This window comes from Squalius cephalus, assembly GCF_949319135.1.
Source record: "Squalius cephalus genome assembly, chromosome: 25".
In the NCBI taxonomy this organism is placed as follows: Eukaryota; Metazoa; Chordata; class Actinopteri; order Cypriniformes; family Leuciscidae; genus Squalius; species Squalius cephalus.
In genome coordinates this window covers 9,238,847-9,262,592 of record NC_137146.1, presented here as the reverse complement: position 1 = coordinate 9,262,592, position 23,746 = coordinate 9,238,847, and the positions used below count along the sequence as shown (strand labels likewise).

The window sequence follows — 23,746 nt, the reverse complement described above, 5'->3', positions numbered from 1 at the left end:
TTTGTTACGCTCGTCTTTTTGCACTGAATACGACAATATGTATGAATGAGAATTACAATTTCCACAAAAACAATATGCTTGAGAAACCATTGAATGCTCTGGACTTCCATCCCTCACTGCCTTGTTTTCGTTTCACAACAAATTAAATGTAAGGTCTACTGATTAAAGTCAATTAAAGTTAATATTCTTAAACGACTACACAAATAAATCACTTCAATAAGATACATAATTGCAGGGTCCTTTTTTTTTTTTTTAACAAAGTACATAACATTACATCTAAACAAAATCCCTTTTCCTTGGCCTAAAACAGCTGTTGTCTAGGTAACAGTGAAAACTCTGAGATGGTGTCAAGGATTACGGACACTGTGAACGACTGTGACAAATTGGTGCGATGGAGAAAAGTGCAGCTAATGATGGTGACTGACACGGCGTCTGAAGCTGTGAAGGAGACAGACAGAAAGATTGGAGGGGAGTTAAGGAATGAGAGATGGTGTGAAATATTGATGAGAGAACGATTGAAGACTTGAGAGGGCGAGTGACAGAAATAGATGAGACAGGCAGCAAATGAGTGCTTGAATGTAAGAAGCACGAAAATGGACAGAGAGAGATGAAGTGAGAAGATGTCACTAACCTCATCTACGGCTTTCTTATAACTCTGGAGAAAAGCAATTGACAATAGAGAACCACGGGTGGAGGGACAATTGAACGGATTAGACAAAATGTTAAATGAGAAAATGGTTAGTAACACAAAGCGGCACACAGTTTTTATTTGAACTCTCAGGCAAATGTGAACATCATTATATAGCTGAAGGTCATGTGTAGGTTAGCTCAAATGAGATTTGATTTACTGGTGATATTAAAGACCCCATAAAATTGCTTGACGTTTTAACTTCTGCATTGATGTACTTTGTTGAAACAAAGTTTGGGTGGGGCATATTGAAGGACTTACATTGACAATTTAGATTTAATGGAGTCTTTAATTGATGGTAAATCAATTTGGAAAGAACATCATGAGTTATTGGGAAAACAGTGCAGATTTGTAAAAGATATTTAGTTTAAGAAGTCTTAAAAAGAAGTTAGTGAAGTGTTAGATATTTTCATTTTAGGCTTATCCTGTTCTTGGAAACGAGACCTGCCAGAGCAGAAACATTTGAAGCAGAGTTACGCTTTGATGATACATTTTGGGAACTGTGTTTCTCACCGCTGGTCGGCTGGGTCTGGTCACCTCCCTGTTCTCCTCCTGGTTTTTGGGTTTGGATTCTTGGGACACTGATGGGGATCCTTCAGGTTTACTGGAGCCTGTGGAGACAATTGAACGTCAAGGATTGGTGTGGAGAGGTAGCCTGGTTAAAACCAGACCATTCTCAGTAGTAACTGAGTTATGGTCTGGCAAAGCTTCATTAATAACTAATTTCCAAAGGGGCGTCACCAACGGACGTCGCTCAAATGCCTCTGGGCGCAGTTGGATAGACCTAAAACCAATCAGAGCGATCGTCATCGTGTAAAGCCGTATGCTGCGTCCCAATTCGCCTAAGTTACACTACGCCATAAAAGTATGTACTCTTTTTGTGAAGAAAAGGTATTTACTTTTGAATGTGTAGCAAAAAAGTAGGCAAGCTTTGGGACATACTACTTCGTCATCTTTATCGGACGGATCTGTCGCGTGCATCCTGTCACGTAAACTGCCCTGTCAATCATCTTGTCACAGTTAAAATCCTCTATTAAATCTAATTTAATTTCCTACCGTTTCGGAGAGAAATGTAGTAGCACGTTCATCTGCCAGTGGGTCTTTCATGGAGACTGTCCTCATGTGTTTGCAATTTGAATATAATAATGCATTTAAAAGTTGCTGCGCTTCACCAACGGACGTCGCTCAATGGGCGCAATTGGATAGACCTAAAACCAATCAGAACGATCGTCATCGTGTAAAGCCCGTCCCAACGTTTCTGATTGGTGTCGCGATTTCGACGGATTAGAAATGGGCTTGAATGAGCTCTTTGCCAGACTACTTGCAGAGCAAATCTAAATTTGCCGGAAGTTGTCTGGGTTTTCCCAGGCTAGTGGAGAGGCTGTGCTGAGAGAATATTCCAGAGGGTCTCTCACCTCCCATCCGGTTCCTCTCACTGGAGCCGCCCTGAGAGCTGGGCGTGCTAGAACTGGAAGAACTCCCACTGCTGGTTCTCTGGAGAGCCGGGTCCATGGAAATACGCAGGTCTGGGTTACTGTGGCAATGGTAGGACACAAGGAAGATGTGGAGTTTGACATTTGACGTAGAAGACTGATTAACTTACTACTAGCAGTTACAGTTAAAGGAGTTAAGATGTCAAGATAAGTAAATACAAATATATATTATATATGTATATAAGTTAGTGAAAAGTGTGTGGGATGTATAGTATATACCTGGCTCGGATCAGATGTGCTCCGGTTCTTGGTCCCAGTCCACCTGGTCCATTCCCAGGAGAATTTTTTCTCACCAGCGCAGGGGATATGGAAGTGGTCCTTTGGGGTACCTGAAGCATGTTAACAGATGTTAACTTTACTAAGATGCACTTTAGAAAAACAGCTTTTTAAAAAGATAGGCTTTGATTTTTTTTAATCCTATATCACATTTAGTTAGCAGTGGATCTCAACTGGTTTTGGTTCAGGAACTAGATTTCATATTGGGACATTGTTGTAACTTTTGTTGTTGAATAATTTTTTTTTTTTTTTTTTTCTGAAAGCATATATGATGCCAAGTATAAATACTGAGAAAAACACTATTTTATTATGTTTTGTGTTTCTCTTAAAAGATTGCAACAATATGCAGCCCACCCTGGTATACTTCAAGTACATAATAGTGCGCTGATGTCCTTTTTATTGATTCAGCCTTGTCAAGTTCTCCAGCTGTTTTTTTTTTTGATTGGGTGCACAGCCTTCGACAAAATATATAAAAGGTGTTTCTCCTCCCTTTATTAAGTTGACAAGCCTATTAAATTTGCATAGTCCTAACTATGCTTGATTATATGGTCAGTTAAATTTGATTATTAATCATATTCAGCAAGGTTTTTCGCTTTCTGAGACCCAATCAGAAAAGACCTGTGATCCACCAGCTGAGAACCACTGCTTCAGAGTCAACACATTTCATCCCAGATTATCACCTTTGGAGGGACATCATCTTCCTGTCTCAGCCAAGAGCTGCGGTCAAACTTGTCGTCTCGGCTGGTGATGCGAGGTGGTGGGGCCGGGGTTTCTGACGTGGGGTCAGAGTTCTGGCGAGGCATCGGGGGTCGGTGAGGCGACAGACCCTCTTGGAAGGCTGAGACGCCCTGAGAGGACTGATCATGCAGAGACTGGGATCCTGTCATGGAGGAGCCATGGGACTTCACCGAAACTAGGTGCGCCATCTGAATTAAGAACTTTGAGGTCAGTGTTTTTCACACCACATCTGAAATCTGTTAAGACAGGTCAGGAGGTCAAGAAGTACCTGAGGCTCTACCGGGCGATGCATGGGAGGCGTCCGGGCCTGCTGTATGCCTCCACTGCTGAAGGACTCTGAGCGGGGAGGCAGGGAGGGATCAGAAATACGGTTGGCCACTTTATGCTGGAGAGCCGGAGAGCTCTGGCGGTTCAGCTTGGAACGTTCCTCAACCTGACAGACAGAGAGGATGTTAATGTCCATGCAACTCTTCACAACCAATCTGTTTCCTCTTTGCTTGGGAGTCAGAATGGACTGCGAAACTACGAAGTACATATGAGACACCGTAGGAGTCTACCGTAACTAGGCTACATTTATTTAATAAAAAAACTGTGAAAATTGTTATTATAACTGCTTTATTATTTTTATTATATTGTGAAATAATATTACAAATTAAAATAACTTTTCTATTTCAATATATTTTAAAATGTAATTTATTCTTGAGGTTTCTGCATCATTACTCCAGTCTTCAGTGTCACACGATCCTTTAGATTTCATTCTAATATCCTGTAATATTTCTGTTGATCAATTTAAAGCATCCTTGGTGAATAAAAGTATTAATTTCTTTTCTTTTTTTATTCCCAAACTATTGAACAGTAGTATATATGTACACATCTTTAAATATATGCACAAAATGAGCTGAATCCATTAATGTATTACCAACAAAAAAATAGCTAATATTTTCTAAACAAATAATTAGATTGTGAACTGTTGACACTGAATTATTAAATCTACTTCTAAACCCCAAATAAACTCTGGTTTTTAGTATGAACCAATTTTGTGGCTAAAGATGGCAATTCAGTGCATTTGCATAAGCTAATTCAAATTTTAAATCAACACAAATTAGTTTACTTCATATAATAAGAACAGCTAATAACGTGGTGATGAGACCTGTAGCAATTTAAGAAGGTTGTACAGAGACTTCTCTCTGGCAATCTTATTCATCTTTCCCATATACATAATCACCCGAGATTGTTTTTCAATCTTTGTCAAAATCCGCCTGGCCTAAATTCAAGAGACGGCCTCATTACAAGACAGTTTAGAGACATTTTTAGACCTGTTCCCTGAGCTTGACTGTAGATAATCTTTTGTTCACTTCCGCAAGCCCAATCAAAATGACTCCATAAGCAAAGAAGAAACATACAACTAAATGACAGAAAAAGAAATATCATCAAGTTAAAGACAGAAAGGAAACGTTTAGTCCATTATGTCCAGTACATTAAAGGAGATGCTGAAAAGTAGCTGTTTCTAGCTAACTCAAATTCAAACAACAAGCCTCAAAACTGTCATGCACCATTCACAAGCATTTCCAGACATGAAAAGAATCGCCTATGGCCAATCTAGACGTCAAGTGTTCAATGAGACAGAAAAAGCCATGTTAGTGAGAAAACCATGTTCATTTCTTCTCTGAGAATGAAGGGAGGTTTGGATCTGAAATGACTCCGAGACAGTCTTCAGAGCACAATCTGTCTACAAGTAACACACCACCCCTTATCAACAATCCTTTGTAATTGTAACAATGCCTAAAGCACAGGTTCTCAACCAGGGGGGCCAGGACTCACTAGGGGGCCTCAGCACACTTCCAAGGGGGAAGCAAAAATGAGTTAAATATATATAAAAATATAAGACAAAACAAGTTTACACATTAAGAACATTAGGTTATTGGGATTATGGAATTTAATGATTTATAATTATTTCATTTAATTACGTAAATATATTGCAGATCTGCCATTGTGGCAGAAGGATCAGAAATATTTTGAGGGGACTTTTGTATTGTCTTTGATAATGGAAGTATTTGGAGTCAAATAGGTTGAGAACCACTGGTCTAAAGCTACTCTTATTGCCCAACACATCCAAACCTCTCTCATCTTCTCCCCACAAACCCCTGCTCCTCTGTAATCAGCTTTCTGTAAGAAGAAAAGGAGCGATAGGTGAGATCAAAGAGAAGATTACGGGAAATTAGAACAAGACGACAGCGAGAGCAGAAGCTGTCTGAAGAAAATCCACCAAACTAACAGGGAGATGTGAACACGTTCACCCGGAGAACAAGAGGAAAACAGAGACAAGGCAGTGATCATCCAAATGCCCCGATAGAAATTTGGAAAAAAATATATTTTTCCCACATTAAATCTTTAATACACCATGACCAGATCGGTAAGCGTCTAGGTCATGATGAAAAAAGGAGTCATGCTAGCGGAGGCAGACCTTTGAGACGTATAAGTCTCTCTCAATATCAGCCCCTTTGCTGGAGCGACCGGGATTGCGGACCCGGGACTCTTGCTCCTGCTGGACCATCCTGAGCAGCTGGGACGGATCTGGCTCGCAAGACACACGGATTCTAGGAACGTTCGGCCCACTGACTATCCTGAGCTGAGGCTCGACCAGCTCCGTCTCTCTTGAGTGGGAGGCTGCTGGGTAGGAGGGGGGTCTCGTGGGCTGATTAGAGGGGTTCTGGTCAGCAGGGACAAGGTGGCCGACACGTTTTTCTCCAGGACTGTTAAACGAATGGTGCTTCTTGGGAGGGATTCGAGGGGAGTTACTCTGAGCTCTCTCCATCACCTGTGTTCAGATAAGCACAATAAAACCGTTCAGATAATAACCCACAAAACTGAGGATGCAAGGAAGGCCGCTTCAGAGCACGATAAACCAAAAAGCATCCAGTGGATTCTGAAAACCAATGGAAAAGTTATTCACAGGAAGCAAAATGTAAGAACACATGACTTATAATGTCTACAATCAATGAGTCTAGAATCTTGATAAAGAGCAATAGGGCTAGGTATCGATTCAGAGTCCTGATTCAGTTTGTTTCGGATTAATAAGCTCTCGATTCAGTGCTAAATTGTATTAGATTCTGATTCATTTGGATATATTTCAATTTCGCTTGCATATAAAAGACATTGTCTCTCTGTTAATGCTGTAAATTATAAAGGGCAGTATTTCAGATTGAAACCAGTAACTCCCCAATCTATTCATTAAAAGAACTAATTCAGCGAGTCATTGATCTCATGAATTGGTCAACACTAAAGCCGTGTATGTTTTTGATTCAGTAAACAGAACCAGCTCACCAAAAATAATTGGTTTCGTGAATCAGGCTACACTAATGTGGTGTAGGGTTTTTTGCAGTCAATGAAGACAACTGAAAAAAAGACATTTCTTGCCATTGTTTCAGTGGTATACTTTCTTTTAATTGCAAACTCACATTCAGGATTTTATGACTCAGTATTGGAAGACTGATTAATCAGAAAATGGATATTCTCACACAACCCTAGATAGTAGTAATCAAGTAAGGGTCCTAACCAGATGTTTTTGTACCTCTTTGGCCCAGGCCGGTTTGTCACTGGGGTTGACAGAGTCTTTGTAGTGGTACAGTTGTTTTTTGTCTGCAGGCCGTGGCTCTTGTTGCTGTTGCTGAAGGGAGACCAGGTAAGCCCTCTCCTGCTGAAGCTGTCGCTGCAACCGTTCGGCCTGACGCTGCTCCTCCAGCTGCTTCCGTTTATATTCCTAGACACAACAGAGTACAAGAGAGGATGAGGTGAAAAGAGCAAGATTTGAGGGACATATGGAGCAGATGCTCCACATGAGACAAAATAATCCTAACAGGGTCAGATTTTTGTACTCCCTAAAAATAACTGGAGGCTATCAGATGTTAGAAAGATCTCAACAGATCTATAAGCTAATCCCTCCGATGCCCTGATAGCCATGGACCCTGAGTCTAATTTCCGAAAGAACTGAGCAATAACAAACAGAGCTGCCACAAACCCCAAAATTCCCCAGATCAATTCGCACAATCGATACTCTCTCTGAGTGCACTAGGGACCGACAGATGCCATAAGTGCAGAAGATGAAAAGAAAGGAAGTGCTTTAAAGGTGATAGTGGAAATGTTTACCAGCAGAAGAGCTTGTTCTTGGAGAAGCTGCTGTTGAAGAATCTCCAGCTGCCTTTGCTCTTCTTCTAACTGCCGACGGATATATTCCTAACCCCATAGCGCAGCACGTCAGAACGAGAGCGAGAAAGAAAGATGAAAAAGAGATGACAGGGCCTTCAAAGAGTTTAAGTTTAAGTGAAACAATGAAAGATTAATCAAGCAAATCAGAAGGTAAGAAACCCTGATAATAACTCGCTGCCCTGCATAGATCCCATGTGACCTTGTGTGTGATGAGCTCACTAGCTAGAGGTCATTGGTTCAAACCATGGAATGAGCCATCCATGCACTAGGGAGTTACTTCGTACCCTGATCCCAATTTCCCGGAGCAGGGCAATTAACCCCAGACAGCTCCAGGGGTATGTTGCACCAAAGAAAACGTTGCTTTCGATTAAACCCACTTCTGTTAAAATCACAAAAAAAATGTGAGTATCTGTGAGCTGTCTTCTAGACAGTGGGCTCATAATGGATGAAGATGCCATGGGATGTCATTGGGAATATCACTTCTAATAATAATACCAAGTTACAATCATTTTTAGATTTAGACGATATTTTATGTACTGCAAGTGATAGATCTATAGTGGTAACATACATTTACAGTACAGTTCAAAAATGTTTTCTGAAGGAAGTTAACACCTTTAATCAGCAAGGCTGCATTAAATTGATCAAAAGTGACAAAAGACTTTTAAAACGCTACAAAGATTTCAATTTCAGATAAATTATGTTCTTTTGAAATTTCTATTAATCAAAGAATACTGAAACAAATGTCTCACAGTTTCCACAAAAATATTAAACAGCAAAAACGGTTTTCAACAGTTTGATAAGAAACGTTTCTTGAGATGATTTCTAAAGGATCATGTGACACTAAAGACTGGAGTAATGATGCTAGAATAAATGGCATTTAAATATATTTAAAATAGAAAACTTATTTCACAATAGTACTGTTTTTACTGTATTTTTTTGATCAATAAATGCAGCTTTGGTGAGGGTTAGAGAGGTTACAAAAACATTTTTAAAAAAAACTCTACAGACCCCAAACTTTAGTACAGTATTATAGAGCAAAACAGGTTTATGGCAGTGTGCTCTGACAGAAAACCCCAGCAGAAAGATTTTAAAGGTATATGGCGAGAAAAAGGTGTTAAAAGAAAGGCTCATTATGCAAGACACATTCATTTTTGAAAGGATGACTTATTCTTTATTAAAAGATTAAAAATATGGATCATATGTGCCTAAACTGAGGCGTTGTGGAGGACACTTTCACTGTTATTAGCAACGAAACGATGAAATTCTTTATGACAGCAAAGAAAATGCTCTGCTTTGTTGCTTTAAAGCCACTGGAAGCATTTTTTAATGGAAAATATCTATTGTTTCACAGATAATACTGAATAAGGTGTACCGAAATATCACAACTGTCTCTGAGGCTCATAAACAATGTTTTTTTGTAAGTTTTAATCTTTTTGCAAATTCACAAGGCAGTCCATATGCTACAATCCACAAGCCAACAGTGAGATCAGCTTCATTAAGAGCTGTTGCTCTCCTGCTCCATCTCTGATTACAGTGGTTTTAACAGTATCTTTAAAGGGTGGAGTTTTGGGGAAAGGGGCGTGTCCAATTAAAATGATGTTTCAGAATTGCTAAATCTCTTAAAATGCTAAACTTTTGCCATGAGTGAGAGCTGGTGAATCTTCACTGTCATTAATAACTTTTGGCATGAGTGAAAACTGGTGAATCTTCACTGTCATTAATAACTTTTGGCATGAGTGAAAGCTGGTGAATCTTCACTGTCATTAATAACTTTTGGCATGAGTGAGAGATGGTGAATCTTCACTGTTAGTAATAGCTCAGTCATTCTTATTTGTCTCTACACATACTCACACTCACGGCCCTTGAGACATCCTCATTCACTACTGAACAGGGCTCAAGTGGCCCGACTGCATTTGAAAGGGTGGGTGAGTGCTTAAAATATGCCTACCATCCAGCAGAACATTTCCCTTCCAGAAGGAAGTGAGTCATAGACTGGAGAGAATGCTTTAAATAAGGGATTTAGGCATGTGAGAGTCTGATATGAATATCTGAGTGGATGGTTACAGTTGAGAACAAAGTGCATGTCGAATTACATTTGATTAACAGAGGATTTTAAAAACATTGCATGGATACATAAGCTGTCTTCATGCACGTCTGCTTTATGCCCTCACGTATTCCTAGCAGTAATGCGTGTATGTGTTTACATGGAGAGACAGATCAAAAATCATTTTCACTTATGAAACATTGTTCCAATTGTTTTTTTTTTACTAACATATTCATCAATATTATGTTTTTATAAAATGCATTTCAATAATGATTATTTGGTTATTACTGCTATCAAACGTCGAAAGGCAAAAACTGGTTCTGAATATCAGTTATTCTGCATATTTGTATAAAATGTTGCATATTGTACATGCTCATATTAATCAATTTTAATATTTTTAAAGACATTTTCTGATAAACAACTTTGGTTCTGTGTTGGGTATAACAACTTAATATTAGGGCTGTCAAAAGATTAATCGTGATTAATCGCATCCAAAATAAAAGTTTGTGTTTACATAATATATGTGTGTGTACTGTGTATATTTTTTTTGTATATATAAATACACACACATGCATGTTGTATATATTTAAGAAAAATGTTGATTTTTGTATAATTTATATAAAAAAAAATTATATTTATATATAATATAAATTATATATAAATATATACAGTATATGTATGCAAATATTTCTGTGTCTTTATATATATAATATAATTATACACAGTACACACACATATATTATGCAAACACAAACTTTTATTTTGGATGCGATTAATCGCGATTAATCTTTTGACAGCCCTACTTAATATTTATATTTAATCTGATTTAATTCAAATCTGGGGTCTGAGCAAAACCAGTTGAGAACCATTATTTTAGAATGTTTCAGAGGAGAAAATGATGAAAAAAAGCATAAAATAAAATATAATAAAACAAAATAATAAAATAAAATATCAGTTAATGGACACTTTAATACTAATTAATATCTGTCATATACATGTGGCATTTATTAACAGAAAGTACATCTTGTCTCCATCTCAGTAGTGGTAAATCATTGGGAGTTTGTTAGCATATGGAGTGTGAGAGTGTGAAGCTGCCACATCACTTTATTTCTTCTCTTCCTGTTCATATGTGTGCAGTTGTCAGTTCTCGGTTTTGTGGCCCTATCTCTTTTCGCATAGCGGATTATGGGCTAGATTGTAGTGATGGACCTATATATAACAGTCTGAAAAATTTAACATTTTCAGTCCTGAAATAATTCTCCAAATCATTTCTTGCCCTCTTTCTACTTTACTATTAATAAAAGCAGCCAAAAAATATTGATCAACCACAATAAGCCATAAATGATCGTGGATGTGTGTACATATGTACCTGCTCTCTCTCAGCATGTCTCCTCTCCTCATCTCTGCGGAGCTGCTCCATCTCTTCATAGCGCCTCCTCTGCTCTCTCTCCTGCTGTTTTCGAAGCTCTCTTTCCCGTCGCTGTTGCTGTGAGATTATAAACAAGCACTCATTAATGACCCTCTCATTCCTATATATAAATCTCAGTGCAGAGTGCAATTTTTGGCCCTGATTCACACTAGCATAATGCAGATCCTTTTACCACTAGGTGGCGGTGTAAAAGACAATGCATTTGGAGCAGACAGCCATGCTGAATGGTCTTTCCCCAGCAGGGGCTGTGCTGAAAAGAGGCGACCTGACAGTGGACCAGCGGGAGATAGATGTGCTGAATGAGAGGTTGACGCCCAGCCGAGCCACCTGATTCATCCCTACAGGTTCTCTGTTCGCTCCCCTACTGAGAAAACCCTACATCACATAACTCGGGAATATCTCTACTGGCTCAATGAGCTTCGTTTTTCTTTGTCTCCCGTTTGAAGAATTCCCAATATGTTGGGTAACCTTCTTGTGGACTGATCATAGCTCAGTGTCTCCCAGGGACATTAAAAAGTCATCTCATGAGCCATTACACACACACAGACAAAATAGAGTACAGGAAGTGTGTGTCTGAATGTGACAAGAACGATAGCAAATCATATTGTCTGTTTGTTCCGATATGGTTGCAAGGAACAACAATGCTAAATGCAAATAATAAAATGCAATTGAGCACATAATCATACAGGATAGCAGAAGTAAAAGCTTCCCATATATTTTGTTATTGTTCTTGTCACCTGGAAATATGGTGAATACTAATGACATGTTTGAAACGATGTCTGCTGTTATTGTTGTTAATCATTTTGCATATTGCTTATGATATTATTAATGCTGATATTATGTTGGGTCATAACTTGATAATAAATGTATAATAAGGGGCCTACAGCAAAACCAGTTGAGAACCACTAGTTAAGGATGTTTTGGAAGAGAATAAAATAGAATAAATCTAATACGACTCTAATGCTGAAGATTTTCGAAACATGTCTGCAACCCACAGTAATTAAACTGTATTTCTCATCCCTCTCCTCTTACCTCCTCTAGTCTCCTCCTCTGCTCCTTTTGTTCCTCAATGCGTTTCTGTCTCTCGGCCAGTAGTTGGCGCTTGTGTTCCTCGTTCTGCTGCTGTTCTAGCTGTTGTCTTCTCAGGGCTTCGGAGCGCTCCTTATTGGCCAACTGCAGACGCAGGAAGTCCCGCCTCAGGGTCGACTCACCAGGGATGTTTATGATGGAGCTGTAAGGAAGACATTAAATAATCAAGACGTTAAGTAAATCACATCTCCACTATAACCACATATACTTATGTGTGTGTGTGTGTGTGTGGGTGAGCGTAAAAGGTCTATGTACCTCGGCTCTCCTATGTCTCGCTCTTCCTCCTCCTCTTCACTTCCACTGTACTCGTATTCCGTCTCGTCTGGAAGAAGAAGAAAAAAAAAGCACAGCATTGTAAGATGAAGGTTTTTAGGAATACAACTTTTAAGATTAAAGGACCACAAGAAAAATTGTGTCACATATCCTAAAATATCCATATTCAAAAATTAGCAAATAAAACAAAAAAGGTTGACAAAAAAGTTATTGTTTAATAGTGGTCACTCTCACTAATAATAATAAAAATAAATTAAATTATAAACAATAATAAAATAAATATAATAAAGTTAGAAAATTGCATCAAGGCAGTTTTTATATAAACCTTTTCAACGAATGTTAGTAGAAATATAATTGTATTTTTTTAAAATAAACATTTAAACGTTGAAACGCTAAAATTTCCTGACAGATTTATTCAAACATACATAATTTATATACAGTATATTCACTTACAGGTAAGAAATATAAAGAACATAGTGCATATATTTAGCAAAATGCTCCTTATCTAGCTATGGACACTGAAGCTGTTTTAGTGATGTCTTTCCACAGCTGAAATTCTGACTAATTACACGAGAAATGCCGCATTTCAGTAAGTTGTTCAGTATCTTTCAACATACCTTCTGATGTTCATTCATGTTTATTTCTTGCTATAACTATTAAAGAGGAAGAGATGATTCACATGCCTGAGGCGCTACAGCGATCTGTCATGCCACATTAAAGAACTCCGAAATGAGATGTATTGTTTGAAATTCAACATCAAATTGACAGAATTTGAAAGCTGAGACTTTTCAAATCATATCAAAAGTAACAAAGTTGCAATTATTGGTAGGGTGTTGTGCTACAAATAATTAGAGATGCACCGATTACAATTTTCTAGGCCGATTCCGATTTCCGATTTTTCATTGAGTTTGACCTGCCGATACCGATTTTAGCCGATTCCGATTAAAAAAAATTCGAACCACTTTACAGCACACACAAATATTTATTTTCGATCTTTTCTTTAACCCTTTCACGCGTAAGTTTAAAATATTCTAACTGACACCCCCACCCCCAGAGTGAGTTTTTTCATTCGAGGCGAACGTTCCCTTTAATGTTTCCATGGCGACGCGTCACGCGATACACCGCAGCCACAATAATACTGTATGACAGATGTGTCGCTTTTATTCCGCTTTTCCTTTTTTATTCAAAATATTCACAAACTTGCTTACCATGTCATCAATCAGCCTATCTGTTATTCCGATTCTCAAATAAGTGTAAGTGAGTGTGTTTGGTCGTTTAAAAACCTTTATAAATAGTCTTGATCTATAACATGAGATGGGCTCCGCAGTGTTGTACTGTCAGTCGGATTTACAGCACGTGAATTCATCAGTTTCTCCCGAAATAAATGCAAGAAAGTGGCCGGTGAACTGAGAAGAATAGAGTAAACTTTATAGTTAAGTTACTTTCACTATGTTTGTCTGATATGAATAACACATGTCGGCAAATTATATTTGAATAGATTGTTATTGCTGCTTCCACAGACATCAGTGTATTTTACAAACTCCAAATGTATTGTTTTACTCGTGCTTATGTGTATTTAAATATCTGAAACCTAAAATAAACATTATGAGGTTGAAAACACTGCTTAGTTGTGATATATGACAGCACTGAACGCGTCCGACTCTGGCTCAGCGCCAACCAACGTGCGAGAGCACAGTTTGAATCTGGCAGTTATGCGACGTCACTGAACATCCTAAATGTGGCACCGTAACATTACTCAGGGCAGGAGCACATAAATAAAAATACCATATATGAGACGGTACCGCTCAAAAGGTTAATCATGCGGCGCCCGAGTGCATTTGACCGGCATAAAATCGGCATATGTCAGACTGACCGGCCGGTCGCCGGTCATGGCCGATCACGTGAAAATCGGCCAATTCCGGTCACCAGCCGATCAATCGGTGCATCTCTACAAATAATGGTTCCGTTCATGCAAAAGATTGAGCTTGAGATTTAAGAATCAATATCGGTTCATAAAAACGAAGATTGAATTGATTTGAATCAATCTATATTATTCAGCCTAGCCCAAACAGAAACAAAGTAAACTCACCCCTCTCTCCTCTCTTCTTTTTGGTCCGGTCAATGTGGTCTTTGAGCTGAATTCGGACCTGTCTCTCGTTGGGGAGGTCTTTGATGAAGGGATGTTTCATGAGCTGTTCAGTGCTTGGTCTCTGATTGTGATTCTTCACTAAACAGCTTTCAATGAATGACTGGAACTTTTTAGACCTACATAGAATGACAAACAGTTGAGTTTCCTCCGTTTTGACGCTCAGGCCTTTTTATCATCAGGTGTATATCTGAAGTGTATATTCAAAATGACGTGGGGTTCAGGCATGCCTGACTCACCACTTCTTGGACTTGAGTCGGGGAGCTGGGTTTCTGGGTATGAGGAAAAGCGCACGCATGGGATGCATATCGCACAGCGCTGAGGAAACAGACAGGTGAGAGCATTTAGCAATCACTGTGTTCATATTCAATTTCATAGAAAATACACCCATCATGTGTTTAAAGTGCCCCATTATACTTTACCAGATATACCTTTCATGTAGTGTCTAATATAGCTGTTCGTGAATGTAAAGGTTCTGCAAGGTTTCAAAGGTCAATGTGAGCACTAAATGGAGTTATTGTCTCCCGAAAGAAAGAACAGATTCCTGAAACGAGTCGTCAGTAATTCCTTACTTCCTACTCGAACCTACGTAGGTTTGTAACAAATTTGCATAACGCCCGTCTATAGTCTTCATTGGCTGAACGTCTATTTTGACCCACCCTCAAACACTGTAGTTATACAGCTGAAACTCGAAAAATTTGAATATTGTGCAAAAGTTAGTGTATTTCAGTAATTCAACTTAAAAGGTGAAACTAATATATTATATAGACTCATTACATGCAAAGTGAGATATTTCAAGCCTTTATTTGTTATAATTTTGATGATTATGGCTTACAGCTTTTGAAAATTTTCAAAATTTCTGAGATTTTGAATTTAGGGTTTTCATAAGCTGTAAGCCATAATCATCAAAATTGTAACAAATAAAGGCTTGAAATTTCTCACTTTGCATGTAATAACTCTATATAATATAATAGCTTCACCTTTTAAGTTGAATTACTGAAATAAATGAACTTTTGCACGATATTCTAATTTTTCGAGTTTCACCTGTAGCTGAAACTGGAAGAGTTTGATACTGTAAAACCGACGTCATCGTTACGGTTCATATCACTGTGTATACAAGTGTTGAGGAAGCATCCAGAGCTGAAATTCAGATATGGTAATGGTGACTAATCACAACAGACTGGGCCATCTGACCAATCAGAGCAGAGCAGGCTCTCTGAGAGACTGAATCATTAATTGAACTGTTTCAGACACTGTTAGAAAAGAGGTGATGCTTCAATGTTAATTTTGAGAAAATCAAATAGTTTTTTGACCTTGCATGTAAACCTATAGTAGAAGACCCCAAAACAATATCATAATAGGGGTACTTTAACATCATATTGCATTGTGTTAGACTTACGAGGGGCTCCTTCTGCCATTTCAATAGCCGTAATTCCCAACGACCACAGATCACTCTGTAACAAAAAGGTGTTTTAGGATTTGTGCCTTAAGCCAAACAATACCCTCACACTAAAGCAATCAGGTTCTGTGAGAAGAAAGTGACAGCGTAATTAAGAATCGCTTGAAATACCTTGAAGTCATATGTGGCGTCTGGATTCTCATCACAGGCTATGACCTCTGGAGCCATCCAATATGGTGTGCCAATAAAAGTGTTCCTCCTACCGACGGTGCGGTCCAACTGTGCACTCACACCAAAATCAACTGTAAAACACGCAATCACAAACACACACACAAACACACCGGGAAGATTTGGCCTTAATGTGTCTGCGTGCAGTAACGAGCAGAGAGGTCTTTGATGAAGTGCATTCTGCCATCTGCCTCTGTGCCACTCTTCCCTCCTCACCGCAGGCAGCGTTGTCATAGCAACCATCCTGAACTGTCTCCCAAACTCAAACAACTCAATGACAAGCCCTAATAACTCCAGAGGAGGGTCACAGGTTCCTCAACACAAAAACACGCACACGCAAACTAACACTGAGGGAGTTACGAGCTTCTCATAACTCAAAGTACTTACTGAAAACGTAGCTAGATACCAACATATCTACACTGAAGCTATTTAAAGGGGTAATATCTTGACTGTTAAATTATCAGTTCATTAATTAAAAAAACAACAACAGTGTAGTATTTATCTGGCACAAATCAAACTGAAAACATACACTACCGTGCAAAAGTTTGGGGTCAGTAAGATTTTTTTTTTTTTTTTAAGAAATTATTCAGCAAGGATGCATTGAATTGATCAAAAGATACAAAGGCTTTTACATTGTTACTTAAAAAAAAAAGTTATTTCAAATAAATGCTGTTCTTCTGAACTATGAAATGTTTCTAGAGAACCAAATCAGCATTAGAATGATTTCTGAAGGATCATGTGACAATGAAGACTGGGAGTAATGATGCTGAAAATTCAGCATCATAAAAAGGAATAAAACACATTTTAAAATATATTACAATCGAAAATAGTTCTTTTAAATTGTAATAATATTTCACATTAAAATTTCTACTGTATTTTTGATCAAATAAATGCAGCCTTGGTGAGCATAAGAGATTTTTTTCAAAAACAAAAAGCTTATTTGACCCAAAACTTTGATGAATATAGTTTCTCATTTAAATGAACGATGTTTTATTAATGCTTTTATCTCATTTGTAAGCAAGATCAAATTTAGTTTAGTTAGCATTGTTGCTACTAGGGATGCACAATATATCAGCCACCATGTCGGTATCGGCCGATATATGTAAATTTTTATGTTATAGTTATCGGCCCGATAACAACATTTGGCCGATATATTAAAGCCGATAAATAATGAATGATTTCCTTCAGCTGAGAAACTTCAGATGCATGATGGGTTTAAATAGCTTGAAATATGATTAAAATCACTTCAAAAAGGAAAATATAGTTAAGTGCAGCGCCAGTCTGTCATATAGGCTACATACAATTATAATGAGAAACATAATTGTGTGCTTGGGACATCCCTTTTAATGGGAATTTTGTTTTTGTAATCAGGCTCTCAAAAATTATATAAAAAGTTGGATTAGATTTATCTGCAAATATATCGGTTATCGGCTTTCAAATATAAAGAATTATCGGTTATCAACCAAAATTTTCGTATCGGTGCATCCCTAATTGCAGCTTTTCCTTAGTTAAACCTCAACATTAGGTGTTGAGCCATTTTTTTGTATAAATAGTGCGAGTAGTATGTTCACACGGTAAATTCCAAAAAGATAAGGTACAATTTAAATACCCAGATGACGCACTTATTTAACGAAAAACGAAGTGTGGAATGTTGGACACTTATTGCACTTAATTTTCCTAGCTTTCTATTCGTAGCAGAGGGGGAGTGGCTATCAGACTGCGATGTTGAATGACAGAATAACCTTCTAACATTTATAAACTAGAGATGGTAGAATACATAGTGCTTAGTATAATGTTTTTGTGTTACAGCTGTCAGGGGTGTGAACTCACCAAGTTTGACTTCCGCATTTTCTGTGAGCAAAACGTTTTGACCTTTGATGTCACGATGGATGACTTTATGCTGATGCAAGTGGGTCAGACCCTATCAAAACCAGATGAAGAGGTTAAATTTAACTGGAGAAGATCAAATGAGGGACCCATCAGAAATATCACATCTGGAAGCTAATACGTTTTCTAGTGGTCCAGAATACACACACACACACACACACTCACTCACCCTGAGGATCTCTCTGCAAATGTAGGCAGTCCACTCCTCCTTTAGAGAGTTCCCTTTGGTGTTCTTTATCAGGTCCGTTACTGAACCGGCGCCACAAAACTCCATCACCAACTAGAGACACAGCACCCCAACAAAATTAGGATAAAACCTAATAAGCCACAAGAATGATAAAAATGCTAAGGCGCTGTCACACATACAGGCTTTGTAATAAATTTAAAAGCATTATTTCAATTTAGAGGTCATGTGTGATGTGAACAGGAACTGATGTTGAAATACTGGCTAATCAGCTCTATATATATATATATATATTTCTGGATTTTGAATTGAAGTCACTGTGGGATTCAGCTGTTATCTTATCCTCTGTCTTTACATTTACATAATATTATTTAATATCCTCTGAAATTAAATTTGAGGACAAAGCAAGGGTGTCAAATACCATAGATGATTTGAGGAACAAAAATGAAAAGAAATAAAAAGTTATAATAAATTTGAGCTATAAAGTTCTATTTTTATTTTAGCTACAGCAGAACACAAGTGGCAGAACCGGTGTTTTATTTAGACGCCACATTCAACACTCACACTCACAAATTCACGCTTTTCAGCGGAAACTAGGTCTATAAGTGACACAATTGTCCCAGGGCAACTTCATTTTCCCACTTCAGTTTAAATGCCAAGATAGAAGGGTACAATAAAAAAAGTATTAGTGGTTAAAAAAGGGGAATTTCACAACTGTGTCCAGAGAAAAAGATTTGACACAACAAAACAAAAAAAGTCAAGCCAAGCAATTTCTTTTTTCCCCTTTAGCCCTACTTTAATATAGAGTTTTAGTAAGTGGCAGTGGCATACAAACTTCTAAACCCAGTTGTGTTTTTACTTTGCCTTTAAATTTTCTCCCAAGACATTCATAAAAAGAGCCCTGTTCTCATTAGGGGCCCCTGGGGCACAATAAAAGTCAATAAATGTAATTCATGAGCAGAATATGATGTTATTTCTGAAACACCGATTGGTTTTGAATGCTCTCTTGAGCCAGTCTTCAGATGGGTCTAAATATGTTTGGCCTCTGGGACTTTCCAAAGTCACGACTGCTGAGTTGGCAACACAGTTTTTGTCTCTAAGGGAAATCCTTCTTGCAAAGACCCCCAATGAAGGCTGGTTTGTGCTGACAGAGGCTCTTGTGCAAATAAATGTCTTCAGTGTCACACTTATTTTTATGTTGCTGGGCAAAAAGAACGACAAAGCTCACCACAAAGGAAATGAGGCTGGCAGTCTGCATTCAATGGTAAAAACAACAAGGCCTCGGCACCTCTGTACAGAGTGTGAACACTGCGTTTATGAGTGAGAATTCGGTAACTGTTACCAGGGTTGAGGAAGGTATTTTGAGGCTTTAGCTTCTTAAGCAACAAAATACTCATTTAATGCACATTTGTGGTCTTATTTCAGGTTTACTTTTCTGTCGATAGCCTTGTGGGCAGTGCTTCGACAAGTAGTTCTCTCCCACTTCACTTCCTGTCTTCACTATATTATCCCATCTAAAAGGTAAAAATAGCACTTGTTTTTTTTTTTGTCATGCTACACTACCTATGAATGACAAATCTACATTGTTTTGAAAACAGCTAAACTACTGAAACACTACTGAAAATGAAAAAAAAAAGTTTGTTCTTTTATTATTATTATTAAAATGTAGTTAACATCACTACATTTAGCTATCTACTCCCTAACACTGTACTACATACAAAAACAATGAAACAATCACACACTAAATAACCCTGATTCTTTTCGCCTACTACTGGTGAAGACTGACCCAGAGCTGGTCATCCATGCCAGGTGGGTTCTTCTTGACGAAGGCACCGTAGTAGGTGGCGATGTTGCGATGGTGGGAGTATTTTTTCAGCATGTTGATCTCAGCTTTGATCTCCTCCTCCTCATCCTGTCAAATAAAACAGACAACACTTCTAATATCATGCATCGTCTGTGAGCAAGTCATTGTCAGGAAATAGCCCCATTTGTGTTCTACAGTGTGAGATACTACTGCATATAATTAACAGTAAAAGTACATCATTTATATTACTGTTATTTTTCAAGGCGAAGCGTGTCATTTCTGTGCCACTAGCAACAACAACATTGTGGATAAAATGATTGTTTTCCAACAGGTTTCCTCAAACTGTGTCATTCACCATCCAAACAGAAATCCCCGCCCCAAACTCATCCCATTGGTTGAGTCTGTTGCTATGCCAGCTGGTTGGAATTCTCAGACAAAGCAATGGTTTGACAATGCTTGACAGAATCAACCTACAAATGGCTTACTTATAGTTATCTCTGTATATTACACATTATTATATTAATAGTATTTTAACATAAAAAAACTTCAGAATATCAGTGTAATGGGTTATAGAATAAAAATATAAAAAAGTTCATATTTTAATATATGTTAATATCGTTTTTATTCATATTTTAATGCACACTACTGTTCAAAAGTTTTGGGTCAGTGAGTTTTTTTCAAAATAAATTAATACTGTAATGTACTGTATTAATCTGTAATGTAACAAAAGATTTTGGTTTCAAATAAATTCTGTTCTTTTGAACTTTTACATTCATCTCAGAATCCAGGGAAAAATTGAACAGTTTCCAGAAAAATTTATCATGTGACACTGAGGACTGGAGTAATGATGCTGAAAATTCAGCTTTGACATCACAGGAATAAATTACATATAAAAATATACTCAAATTTAAAAATTATTTTAAATTGTAATAATATTTCACAATATCACTGTTTGTAATATTACAAATTATATATATATATATATATATATATATATATATATATATATATATATATATATATATATATATATATATTTATTTATTTATTTATATATATATATTATATATATATATATATATATATATATATATATATATATATATATATATATATATATATATATATATATATATTTATTTATTTTATTCATTAAAAGCTAAATATTGACTTATTTTATTAATGTTATTATTGTGAGTCAATATTTAAATATGAAATATTTAAAAAGTCAATATTTAGCTTTTAATGAAATTTAAAAAAAATCTTTACAATTAAAATATTCCAATATGCTTGATGCATTTGAAAATCCCATGATTGACCAATAATCTGAATATTGAGGGAATGACGTGTGTCCCTATGTTGGTCCTTTAACGTCTATGGTGTTTAAAGACCCGGTACTTTGTTTTTGTAATTTCAAATGACTTAATAAAGAGTTACAAATGTCACTGAGAATGACCCATTCATGTTTGTGTGTGTTTGAATGACATCATGCACAAAAGGCAAGTGTGAAAGTGTAAAAGTCAAACTGAAACTGTCATGGCCTGCACCGCTTGCGCTCTTACCCCTGTGACATCCATGACCTTGATAGCAGCGAGCTGGCCCGTCTTGACGTGGCGTCCCTGAAGAGAGAAAGAAAGGAGAGAGGAAATATAATTTACAAGTATCATACTAACATCATGCCAGCATTATTGAACGTGTGGTAATGAGATCTATCTGTGGCAGAAGAATAGGTTGACGTAAGCCTCTCTGGCAGGCACCATCCTTACGTAATAGCAGAGAAAGAAAAAAAAAAAAACTCTCACTTCCTAAAATGATTGAAACAGACCCAAAAACCTGTGTGAATGATCTCGGGCTCTTGGCTGTACCATTTTATGTTTGTGAATGTGTGTGTGTGTTACAATGCCACCAGATGACAACTCTGTTTGGATTGGATGAACCTCCAAAAGCGTTATGCAAGTTGGACCGTTGCGCTGTTATGGAGGAACTGAAGGAATGTGGAAATGGAAATCACTGTCCCGGGTCTCCCCCGATTCCCTCCTGTTTACCTGTCAAGTTCCTCACTTCCCCTGAGCTCAATTTCATTTCATAACCAGAATGAGGGAAACAGACACCGTGGACACAGATCATCTGCACGCACAGCAGGTCCTGAGTTTCGGGACAATAGCAGGAGATACCGCAGCAGATCTGAGCAGAAGTGAATTCATCTGAACGGCAGAAATCACCCAGTGTGCGCTCTTCAGAATGAATTATGCACACTTCATCTCCTCACCCAACACACTCCCACCGCTTTGATTCTGAGCAGAGGAGATGTTTTAGCGAGAGAAGGAGGGAAGGAGCGAAAAAAGGTGGGAAACAGAAAGAAGGACATGAGGAGAGAGTGTCATACAAGTCTCATCAGTGCTCATTAACAACTTCAACCTCTACTGAGTGGAGAAACCCAGAAAAACCCCATGGCTTATAAAAATAAGAAGAGAAGGGAACTTTCGACATTTGATCAAACACAGACACTCGTAGGAGCCATGGCGTGATGTGCACTGAGTTCCTATGTCTTTACTTGATCCCAATTTGAGCGTCTAATAATTCGATTTTTACTAGTTGTCGACAGATATATCATCACGGCTGAAATTTAACATTTTTTAATTATTGGCATCGACCGATAAGTGTCAGAATCGAGACTTAGTAGTATAGTATAAATCTGTTTATTTAGGTAAATTTTTTCAAGTTCAAATTAAATCCTAATTTAGTAAATATTACACAATCATAAATTGAACTGCAGCATGTGTTATTTACTAACATTAAAGTGTAATATCTTATATATCAGCCACACTTCTCTCTAAAAAAGGGGTTCCCAAATTTTCCCAAAAATCCCTATGAAATTATGCAAATGTGAATGTAATGTAAATAAAGCAAACCTAGCACACTTCGCCCTGTTAAACTCACAGTGTTTGCAAAGCTGGAGTTTGTGAGAAGTGGCATTTAGTACTAAGCCACTCTGAAAACACAGTATATGGGATGCTTACTCGACCAAAATTTTAGCCGGTTAATCGCGGAAAAATAAATAAATAAACTTGTCTCGCAGTCCGTGAGGGACAGATCATTAACAGCGGGTCCTTGTGGTAATTACAGTATGTCGAGCAGGAAATCGACCTCAAATATGGCTTATCATTTGAAACATGTAAGTAGCAACTTTACATGGTTGCTCGCTCTAACGTTAACCTAGATAAAGGTGTACTATTATTAGGCACATATCCGAGTGTTTGTGCAGAGTGGAAGATAATGTATAGCACGCTTACTGCATGACATGGAGGCACCGGCAGAATAACTTGCAATTTTTCCTGATAACAGCGGAAACAACTTAAAATACTCCGTATTTTAGGTCATATAGATAAGAGTAACATCATTCGAAACTGTAAAGGTTTCTACTGTGGTGCTTGTCATGCTATGCGTTTTAAAGGGACAGTTCACCCAAAAATGAAAATTCTGTCATCCTTTACTCTAACTCATACAGGTTTAGAACAATATTTCTTCTGTTGAAATAAAGATATGGCTTGGAAGGGGTGAAGCTTTTGAACTGGAAAGACATGCAGACTGGACAAAAATGTTAGCTAATTTGAATACATCTGTGACAGAACACATGAGCCAATCATCATAATAATACAACCGACTAATCGTCATAAATTATGCTGGCATATTAGTGAATCAGATGTGTGGACATGTTGAATGGGTGCAAGTGTGATGGATTTGAGCTCTGCAGCTCCACGTCTCTCCTGATGAGAAGATTCACATGGTCGACTGCTAACTGGAAAAACCATCTGGCATCCTGACAGAGATTAACTGAAAAGTTCTGGAGCCCCGACGTGTA

General features: G+C 37.7%; 1 protein-coding gene across 13 annotated transcripts in view; it reads right to left on the bottom strand.

The window, feature by feature from the left end:
• The window catches only part of tnikb (TRAF2 and NCK interacting kinase b), a 60,134-nt gene that overhangs the window by 13,488 nt on the left and 22,900 nt on the right, over positions 1 to 23,746 (bottom strand). For 3 of the 13 annotated variants that reach the window (XM_079863265.1, XM_079863275.1, XM_079863273.1), the window contains exons 3-21: positions 21,447 to 21,503; positions 19,867 to 19,992; positions 18,066 to 18,176; positions 17,840 to 17,930; positions 15,953 to 16,083; positions 15,782 to 15,836; positions 14,622 to 14,700; positions 14,326 to 14,501; positions 12,219 to 12,285; positions 11,907 to 12,105; positions 10,815 to 10,931; positions 7,342 to 7,428; positions 6,752 to 6,955; positions 5,660 to 6,013; positions 3,464 to 3,628; positions 3,138 to 3,383; positions 2,401 to 2,510; positions 2,104 to 2,222; positions 1,202 to 1,299 (exon numbers count right to left, since the gene is read on the bottom strand). In XM_079863265.1, coding sequence (XP_079719391.1) covers positions 1,202 to 1,299; positions 2,104 to 2,222; positions 2,401 to 2,510; positions 3,138 to 3,383; positions 3,464 to 3,628; positions 5,660 to 6,013; positions 6,752 to 6,955; positions 7,342 to 7,428; positions 10,815 to 10,931; positions 11,907 to 12,105; positions 12,219 to 12,285; positions 14,326 to 14,501; positions 14,622 to 14,700; positions 15,782 to 15,836; positions 15,953 to 16,083; positions 17,840 to 17,930; positions 18,066 to 18,176; positions 19,867 to 19,992; positions 21,447 to 21,503 — 2,592 coding nt within the window. The remainder of the gene's footprint in view (positions 1 to 1,201; positions 1,300 to 2,103; positions 2,223 to 2,400; positions 2,511 to 3,137; positions 3,384 to 3,463; positions 3,629 to 5,659; positions 6,014 to 6,751; positions 6,956 to 7,341; positions 7,429 to 10,814; positions 10,932 to 11,906; positions 12,106 to 12,218; positions 12,286 to 14,325; positions 14,502 to 14,621; positions 14,701 to 15,781; positions 15,837 to 15,952; positions 16,084 to 17,839; positions 17,931 to 18,065; positions 18,177 to 19,866; positions 19,993 to 21,446; positions 21,504 to 23,746) is intronic. The other 10 variants (XM_079863270.1, XM_079863269.1, XM_079863272.1 and 7 more) reach the window with 6 other exon arrangements.